Source organism: Alligator sinensis, unplaced genomic scaffold, assembly GCF_000455745.1.
Source record: "Alligator sinensis unplaced genomic scaffold, ASM45574v1 scaffold811_1, whole genome shotgun sequence".
Classification (NCBI taxonomy): Eukaryota; Metazoa; Chordata; order Crocodylia; family Alligatoridae; genus Alligator; species Alligator sinensis.
Window position 1 is genome coordinate 953621 of NW_005842579.1, and position 9704 is coordinate 963324.

At 56.5% G+C, this 9704-nt stretch overlaps 1 protein-coding gene across 1 annotated transcript; it reads right to left on the reverse strand.

Annotated features, from left to right (window-relative positions):
* Window positions 1-489: 489 nt before the first annotated feature.
* On the reverse strand, window positions 490-9431 carry MEX3A (mex-3 RNA binding family member A). Its single transcript, XM_006039447.2, is given in 3 exon segments — window positions 490-2605; window positions 2607-3516; window positions 9389-9431. Coding segments are annotated over 3 exon segments (1140 nt in total). The 3' UTR covers window positions 490-2418.
* Between the last annotated feature and the right edge of the window lie 273 nt (window positions 9432-9704).

Consider the following 9704-nt stretch of genomic DNA (forward strand, 5'->3'; position numbering starts at 1 on the left):
TGTTAGACAGGACACGGGCAGACAGGCCCAGACCTTGAAGCTGTGGATCTCACGGCTGTGCGTGGGGAGATGGGCTTGTCCCCCAAGCGTATGAATGGGATGGAGCCTGTGGAGGCGGATGTGAGAGCCAGCTCCTGCCCCTACGGGCATCCGCAGCCCCGTTTCTCCATCACCGGTGTGGTGCCCGCCAGGCCTAAAAGGTGACGGCTGTTGTTTGGCAGCAGTGTTTTCACCAGTGGGGTGATGGAGAAGGAGGCTGCCTCCCATCCACTAAAGCTGGGGTTGGCACAACCTTTCCATCCACATCCACCCAGACAATATACTCCCTCCACCCACCCTCTCCAAAGCTAACCCAGCGCCTTGTGCCCGCTCTCCAGAGAAGGCTCTTGAACAGTGCCGGGATTTCGACTGCGGGCGCCTCCCGAATAGATGGCAGGGCCCAGACCGCCGTCGGGAGGAAGACAGGCTCTTCCTGGAGAACACGTCGTGACGAAACCCACCATCTCCTGGAACTTGAGGGGCAAAAAACACTCATCTCGGGCTACTCCTGTCGTGGCGGTGGAACCGTCTCCGTCCCGAGTCACAAAGCTTTTTTGGTTGGCGGTTCCAGGTGAGGGTCCGGAGCTGTGAGTAGAAGCTGGTGGGGGAGAGGGAAGGAGGGGACCGAGCGAAGAACAGGTGTGGGAGCGCGTGTGAGTGCACACGCACGCCTGCCGAGGTGCTGGGGAGTGACGTGCCTCGCCCTAGAGGTACTTGGGTGGGTTAATCGAACACGCGTAACTTTGCCGCCGTGCCCCTTTGGCATCCGAGGTTGATCAAACCTGCCTAGGTTAAGACGCTGGCTGATGCCTGCAACCAAAGCCAGCTTTGAAGCCCATCTCCCCAACATCCCAGTGGCTCAAAAAGTATCTGATTGAACAAAACCAGGAGTCTTGACATGATTCAACAAGGCAATTCAGATTCTTTTTTTTTGTGTTTTGTTTTGTTCTGGAAAAAATATAATATATAAAAGCGGCAACCTCTGGAGATCCGGGTTAAGGAAATTGAAGAGGTTTTTGGTCCATAAAGAAATACTTTCTTCTTCTTCTTTTTTTATTATTTTCCCTACTTGGTTTTGGGTAACAAAAGTTTTGGTCCAGTTTAAAAACGACAAGAAAATTATATCTATAAACTTGGTTTCTTTATTATTATTATTTTTTTTTGCTGTCTGTCAGGATGTGTGTTGGCTTGCTGAGGGCGCATGGCCGGTATTGCATGATCGTCTTTCTTAGGTTTTGGTGCGAAATATATATCTCTATATTTTTAAGAACAGAAAAGCACAGCCTCACGTGTGTGTGTGTGTGCGGCTGCAGCTGGCATTGCTTGGAGAGTGAAGTATGGAAACGTGGAAGTCAGTATATTCCCCCCTTGGATGGGAGCACGCAACTGCTTTTGAAATACCCTGTTAGCGACTCCTGATTCGGGTGATGAAGACATCCCTGCTTGGAGAAGGAAAAAAAAGTAACCTAGTTCCAAACTCTGCGTTGGCTCAGAATACGAATATATACTCACGGCACCCAGTGCGACTCCAATAAGTTCTTCAGTTTCACCGGCGTCATCGTTTTCATTCATTTCTCTATTTTTTTTTTTCTGATTTTCTTCTTCTTTTTTTTTTTTAGGAAAAAAAAACAGAAAATAATAAAAGTTCTTTAGCTGCTGTGTCATTTTTTGTTTAAATCTTTGAGGTAATACAGTTGTGCCCTCACTCTAACAGGTTCCCAGAGGTTGATGGTTTTGCCTTTTCATTCATTCCCCATCATCCTTTTTCTTTTCCTTTTCTTTCCACTTTGATTCTTCCACTGAGTTTTCATACGCTCGTCGGGTTCATATCCCCAGGGGTGGGGAGGGAGTGAGGGAGCCGGGGGCAGCTTCAGACCAAGCTGACATCAAGCATGACCCCCCACCCCCAGCTCGGTGGATGGAAAAGCCGAGAGTCCCACCTCACTGCCAAAACCAAAAGAAAACAACCCAAATTGGAACAAAACCACGTTTTTCTTTTGTTGGTTTTTTTTTTTCCATCTGTGCGTTCAGAGTCCTGGTTTCTCGCAGGCCGGGACATCATCTGCCCCTTGGAAATTTCTGGCTTTTCTATTCATTTTCATTTTATTCTTCTTCTTCTTAATAATAATCACCTTTTTCTTTATTAATTTTTTTTTTGTAAAAATAACCTACATTGCTCGTAAAATAATTTCTTTTTCTTTCTTGTTCCTCTTTAAATTAATTTTTTTTTTTACTCTCTCCTTTTGTTCGGTCTTCAGATGTCACTTGTATTACTGGACCACCTTCTTCCTCCTCCTCTTTTATTTAGTTATTTATTTATTTCTTTTGGAAGCCCCGCCCACCCCTTTTTTGCCCCGCCCCATGCCCCGTCCTGTCTCTTTAAGAAAATATTCTAATGGCCTGAGTGGCTGGGGCGTGGCAAACGGGGCACTCGGGGTCGGTCCGCTCACAGATCCGCACGGCGCACTCCATGCAGAAGAGGTTGTGGCCGCAGGGCACAAGGGCGGCCGTGACTTCACTTTCGAAGCACACCATGCACTCCCGGCTGCTGGAGACGGGCGTCCGGGCTGGTGCCCAGCTTGGAGAAGCCTTGCAAGGGTTCCCCTTGCGACCTCCTGGGCAGGCTGGAGAGGTTGGGCTCCTGGATGGACGAGGATGGGGAGCGGTGGGAGTTGGGATGGATGGCCCCGGTGCTCCCCGACCGCTGCTGCTTGGAGAAGAGCACGGACACGGGGTTGGTGTTCTCCTGCCCGGCCCACATCGGGGTGCTGGAATCCGGCACCCCGTAATACAGATCTTGCTTGCTCACTCCGTAGTTGGGGAAGAGGTAACCGTAATTGAAGTCGTTTTGGTCGTTGAGCCGCGGCGTCTCGTAGATGGGGTCCACGGAGCAGTCACCGATGCAGCCCAGGCTGTTTTGGCGGAAGGTGGAGAGCGGCTTGCAGCCCGGGGCAGGCGTGTGGACCCGCCATGCCTCCGAGTAGCGGTTCTCCATGCCCGAGTCGGGGCTGCTGGACAGGAAGTCGTTCTCGTTGTTGTACTCCAAGATCTTGCCCGTCCTCACGGCGATGTGGGTCTCGATCTCCTCCCGGGCCCGCTCCACGTTGCCCGGCGCCCCCGTGATCTCGAACACGGGGTCCCGGTCCCGGCTGGGTGTGATGATGTAGGTGTTGGTTTGCTGCTGGATTCGCTTGATGGTGGCACCTTTGGGGCCGACCACTAGGCCCACCACACGGTACGGCACGCGTACCCGGATGGTGACCTGGCCTGGCAGGGTCGGGGCACTGCCGAAGGTGGTGCCGGCCTTGTTGCGAGACGCCCGGATCATGGAGAAGTGCTCGGCGGCCGAGATGATCTCCCGCCTGGCCATGGCGACGTCCTCCCGCCGCCCCGTCACCATGAAGACCGGCTCCTCGCCGCGCACTGGGGTCTTGATGTACGTGTTGGTCTTGGCCCTCAGCGCCTTGATCTTGCAGCCTTTGGGGAGAGGCGGAGGAAGGAAACAAAGGGGAGATGTTAGAGCACAGGCCTTCCTCCCTTCCCCGCCCACGGGGAGCAGTTCCCCTCAACCCCTACCCTAGGGCCCAGGCTTGCCCAAAAGCTAACTCCCATCAAGGTCCAAGCAAGGCTCCAACCCTGCCAGGGGCTGAGTACCCCTGTCCTGCACCCTAACCCTGCCAAAGGCTAGTTCATGTCTCTCCTGGAGGGATTATTCCCCTATTCAGGAGGGGAGAAAAATGGGAAGCTGTCCACTGCACCGGCTGGCCATTACTGTGGTGATGATGAGGGGCAGCGGTGTCAGGTCCCTGGGGTGGGGTGAGCTGAGCTGAGCAGGTCTTAGCCCAGTTCCCAGTGTGGAGACCAGAGGAGCTGAGAACTGAGGTGGTGAAGGAAAGGTGCATTTCCAGCCTACAGCCCATCATCCCTGTCTTCATACCATCACTAAGGAAGGAGTAACCCAGGTCTGCAGTTTAGGCCACAAGCGTCCCTGGTCAAGCAGATCCCAAGCTGCTTCCCCCCAACCAGAAGCCCCTTTCTTCCCCCAGCTGCCCCCCAGGTAGCCAGCAGCTGCGCCCCCATCCCAGCCCTAGGAGCAGCAGCTGCATTGAAGCCCCCTGCCCAGCTTTGCAGTGGAATCAATGGAGCAGCAAATCCCATCGCCCCTATCCCCCCCCAGCGGCGAAGATGCGCACACAGCGGGGCTGGTGACATGCGAGCCCTGTCCCAGCTGCCTGGGTCTCGGGGAAGGACTATGTCCAATCTGCAGCATCTGCTCCCAGGGATGGGATTTTGCCCTTGATGCTGAATTTCGTGCCAAGCGGCTTGTCCGGGCAGCTGCTGGTACAGCAGGGGCCTGGCTTGTCCCAGCCCATAGCCAGTGTGCCTCGAAAGAGAGCCAGAAAGACCCCAGCTTGGACTCCAGCGCCTGGGTCCCCCCACTGCCATGTGCCACGGACATGAACCAAGAGCTTTGGGTCAATGACTGAGGATAGATGTCCTGGTCCCAATCAGCCTGGGTAGCACTGGATGTTGAATCCTCAAGGGAAAAGGCTCCTGGACCCATTCACTCCCTCTTCAGCTCTGCAGCCTGGGGTGGGGAGGGGGGTCTGCAGAGACCCTTAGCTGCCCTGCCACCTTTCCCCAGCCCTCCAAAGCTGGACCCTGACATGAACCCCCTCAAGGAGAGCTGATGGGGGGGAAGAAAGGATGCTGTTGAGAGGCAGAGGCTGGGGTGGTAGGTGGGCACCCAGGGTCTGAGTCTTGCTTCTGCCTCAGACTAGCTCTGGACAAGCTGCTCTGGCTGAATCTTTCCAAAGTGCCTGAGTGATTTAGGAGCTGGACCCCTCATTCAGAATGGGCCAGAGGGGTTTGGAGAAGGGGACTTGGGGACAGGTGTTGCAGTGTAGGTGGACAGGTTCACAGTGCTTGCCGGGCCTCTTGGCAGCAGTTCCAAAAGCGCAGTGCGTCAGCGCCTAAGTCACTTTGGCTTTTTGGAAACTGATCATCTGCCCAGGGCTTCCCTGAGAGGCCCTGAGGTGCATTCAGAAAAACCTTTCCCACCACGCTGAGGGGTCCCAGCTGTTACTCACCCCAGCCCCTAATGACCCAGCTGCTGACCCTGGCCACCAACCCAGCTGGGGTGCCTCAGGCCGGCTGCCTGCTGATTGGGGGGGCCCTATTTAAAGCCCACCTGGGGACAATGCTCCTTCCAGCGGCCTGGTGGGAGGGGGGGAAGCTCGCCGGCTCCTGCAGTTGCTGCATCTGGTGTCCTGAGCTGATTTGCTGCAGTCTGCTACGTCCCTGCTCAGCTCCAAGGAGGTGGGTGCATGCAGTACAGGAACCACGGGCCTGGGGGACTGTCGGAGCTGGGGGAGCTCTGCAGTTGCAGATGCCTCTCGTGCCTGTGTCGTGTACCAGGAGGGAGGCTTTGGAGGTTGAGAATGAATCTCGAGCTTGCAATGTTCTGGAGGGGTGGGGGTTGTTTCATGCCCCTTTGTGCTGGTGCGAATGGCTCCATGGGGGTGCAGGATCCAGCCTGGCTTGTGTCCCAGGGGGGCAGGGTCTGGCTCTTGAAGCAGTTAGTAGTGCCTAAGCTTGGGGCCTGTGCTTTTTTTCCCCCCACCATCCCTTTGGGCAGGGGGTTGGACCCAGTGATCTCACAAGGTCCCTTCCAGCCCTAATGTCTATGAATCCCCCCCTCACCCCCTTCCCTAGGGAAGAAGCCATTTCCTCACCTTGCCCCTCCCAGGGCTTTGCTCCCCTCCCTGTCTGCCCCACACAAAGGGCTCTTGGGCATTAGGCAGGACCTGCCAAATCCCAGCCTCTCTCTGGCTGGGAGCTGGTCCCAGCTCCATGCAGACCCTCCGTGGCGCTGGTCTCTTGGGGCGCATCCTGGCGCAACCACAAGTGTGCCGCTCCTGGGACCAAGCCCTGATCCCTTGGCACCCAGAGCCCTTGGGCTAGATCAAGCGCTCCAGGCACCTGCAGCTAGGCTGCTCCAATCCCTTAGCTGGTAAGGGAACCCCCAGTTCATGCTTGCAAGGCAAAGACCCCCTTTGGACCACTGGTTTCTTCCCAGTGCAACGGACGTGACCTCGGTGTTGCATGCGACTCAAAAGGCTGAGCTTCGCACCTACAACACTGGGCTTGGATTTGGGAAGCCCGAATCTAGCCCCTGCCTCTGCTGCAGCTGCTCTGGGCCTGGGGTCCTCTCTGCGGCTGGGCCGTGCCTCCTCGTCGGGGGCAGGAGCTTTCCCCAGTTCTGCCTTTTGTGCAGAGCCAACCACAACAATGCCGCACCATGCCAGCACTGCCCTCCCCCCTCCCGTCTGTGCCGCGAGGTGGGTTTCACGGGGCCTGGGATGCTCGCTCCAACCCGAGGAATGATAGAGGCGATTCCTGGAAAATCTAGGCCAGCTGGAAACCCCGCTGAGCCAAGCCAGCTTGCCACTGCCCCCTGCCGAGCCGTGCCCCGCAGTGGATGGGCTGCGCTTTGTCCAGCTGGCTTTTAAAATGGCTAATGCAAGCCAGGGAAGCTGGACAAGCATAACCCATGGGGGCTGATGGGGTGCAAGGTGCTGTACAAATCCCGAACCTCAGGGAAAAGCCCCTCCCTCGCACTTCTCATCAGCGCTGAGATGCCTCCATTTTCTCCACCACCACCCCCCGGGGGGTGATGGGCTCAGTGGCTGGTTGGAGAGCAAGGAAAGCTGCTTCGGGCATGAGCTTTCTGTGCTGGCGGGGGGTGGGAAAACCAGAGGAACGTCGGCCTCTAATGCTCCGTCATTCGGGTGAAATGGAGTCGGGTGCCAGGAACGCCGGGCCTGTGCGCAGGTCCGTGTTTGCTAGGGGTGGGCGGGCGCCACGTGTGTACACGTGGGTGTGGATAAGGTCTGGGTCCAGCCGGCTAGGAAACCATCCAGGAGGCGAAGGCAAGGGTCAGAGACAAAGGAAAGGGACAGGTGGCAGGAAGCTGAGGCTCGGAGGCCCCTGTCCCTCCAGGCTGGGTGGAAGGGGATTCTCATACATGCAGAGGGGAGGATAACGGGACCGGCAGAAGGGACCACGCGAGGGGGAGGGCTGCACTGGGGACAAAAGGAGGAAGGCGGTGTGGCCTGCAGACAGGGGAGCTGGCTTTGCCCAGACGGGAAGATGCGGGAACCTCTGCAAGACTCAAGAAAGGGACCCCTGCCCCCACCAGCTATTAACAAAGCAGCTTCCCCCTCCCTCCCCCATTCAGTGGCCTGTGGCCTTGGGGGCTGCAAACCAACCGTCCTAGCTCCCTGGATAACAACAGTCCAGATTCACAGCTGATGCGAGTGGGTACAACCACACCTGAGTCTTTCAAGGAAGCCCTGATCTACACCAGCTCCAGAACCTGCTGTGGCCGTTCGGACCAACAAAGGGGCCCCAATTCTGATCTTGCCCAATTTTGGGGGGGCAGCTTAAAGCAGGGTCAGGATGCAGCCCTGTGCATCCTAGCAGGGTTGGGATTTCTCTACCTCCCTTCCGTGTGCGTGTGTGTTTTTGGAGGCTTTTTCTTCTCTCTAACGAGTTGCTTTTTCTTAGCACGCTGTTGCACCAACAACAGTAGTGGGACCTGGGGTGCGTTTTGACAGCTTGGGAGAGGAAGGAATGGGGGAAGTGGAAGAAGGGAAATAAACAGGGGGAGGAAAGGAAAGAAGAAAAAAAGCAGTGACGACCAGCTCGACAGCATCTCTTAGGTGCCTGGAGTCACTGCAGAGCTCTGTCCCTCCAGACACAGGAGAGCAAGGGGGGCCACAGCTGGAAAGCAGAGGGGGTGACCCAGGCACGCCTGGGAGCTACTGACCCAGAGGATTATTGGAGGGCTAATGGATGGTGTTAATGGGCCAGGAAGTGGAGCAGGGGCCTTGCAGGAAGGATCTTAAGGTGATTGCAAGCTAATTGATCCCTGCCAGGCCCTGTGAGCAAGGTGTTTGTATTGTTCTTGTGGCTCTTGCAAACTCACAGAGGTAAGGTTACCACCACGAGGCTCTTCACCCACCCATCTCCAAGCACTCCGGCAGGAGGCTGAGATCCAATTAACTTGAGCTAACAGGGTTGCAAAGTCCCCTAGTAAAGCCATGAACACTTGCACACAGGACTAAACCTCTGTTACCCAGCAGTTAGTCCCAGGGAGGAGTCTGGTGTAGACATGCCCCCCTGCCATGGGGCTGGGCGGCTGAGAAAGGCCAGGTGTGGCTGCTAGGAGCCCAATCCTTTCCCTTTTTTACCCCTTATATATACCTGATCCAAACACCCACTGCAGCCAATGAACTGGGCTGCATCGGCACCTACCACAGCCCCTTAGGCCAGTGCGACGTAGGGATGCAATGACATGGAACAATCCCTTGCTGGCACTGGTGCCCACAGGGGTTCCAATCCTGTTCACACTGAAAGTCCCCTGGCCTGCAAGCAGACTTCAGATACTGGTGAACCCGCTGCAATGTGCACTGGTGTCGCAGGGCAGCAGAAGACCAGTCCTAATCACAAAGTAAGTCCACTGGGAGCAGAATCTGGCCCTTCTGGGTCCCTACTGGATACAGACACGTCCAGTTCCACCAGAGACCTTTAGGTGCAAAGTGGCACGACTCGGAGAACCGGAGAAAAGCAAGGCTGGAAGGGACCCTTCAGAGGTCACTGAGCCCAGCCCCCTGCCAGAGGCAGGATCACCCCTGTTCCAGCTGGGGCTCTTGCCCCCTGGCTCCAAACCCTGTGCCTCAAATCATCCCCCGGTCTTTTTAAAGCATCCAAACAGCCTCTGCAGACAAAAGACTTCAGAGCCTGGTTCTCATTCACCATCAAACAACGATCCACCGCTCCAGCGTGCGAGCGTGTCCCTGCATTAGGGCGCCTCGGCTCTCTGCCGTGATTCAGACCTTGCCCATCGCCCTCCTCCGCACCAGAGGCCCGTAAAATAACCCACCGCGAGGCCTGCGTGAAGGGCGTGACGGTGGCAGGTGCTTTCCGCCGTACCCCGGGCGCAGCGTGGAGCAAACGAACGGTGCGGGGGGCCGAGCTCGCGTCAAATCGCTAGTGGTGGCGGCGGTGGCGCCGTGTTTTTTAAACGCACGTGCGCCCAAAAAAACCCAGTGCAAGGCAACGGCCGCACGCCTCTGCAGAGGGGCCTCGTGCCAGTGATGCAACCTGCAGCTGTACAGACGCACACAGCCGCCGACTGAATGCCTTTTGCTCTTAAGCCCAGTTGGGGTAAAAGCCCCCCCCCCCCAAAAAAACCCCCTGCCAAGTCCTCCTGCCCCTTTATTTTTGCCCCCCCCCAAAGGTTTTCTCCAAGCCACAGCCCCGCAGACAACAGACCCCTTGTTACGTTGCTGGGAACTTGCATGAAGACACCGGTGCCGCTCCGGCATTGGGCCGACGCGCTCTGGTGCTGGGTGGGCGTGCCATGGCCTCTCTGCGGTGTGAGCCTGGGCTTGACTTTGTCATGGAGTGATTTTTTATTAATATTATTATTATTATTTTCATCTTTGAAGACCTTGCTAGGAGCTGGGCTGGGAGAAGTGGAGGGGGCTGGGGGGATGGATGGCTAGACAAAGACAGGAAGGGGGGAGGGGGAGCTCGAGGGCCAAAGACCAGCGTTACGCTGCTCTCCCACTGCCCTAGATTCTCGCCGGTCGCCGCAG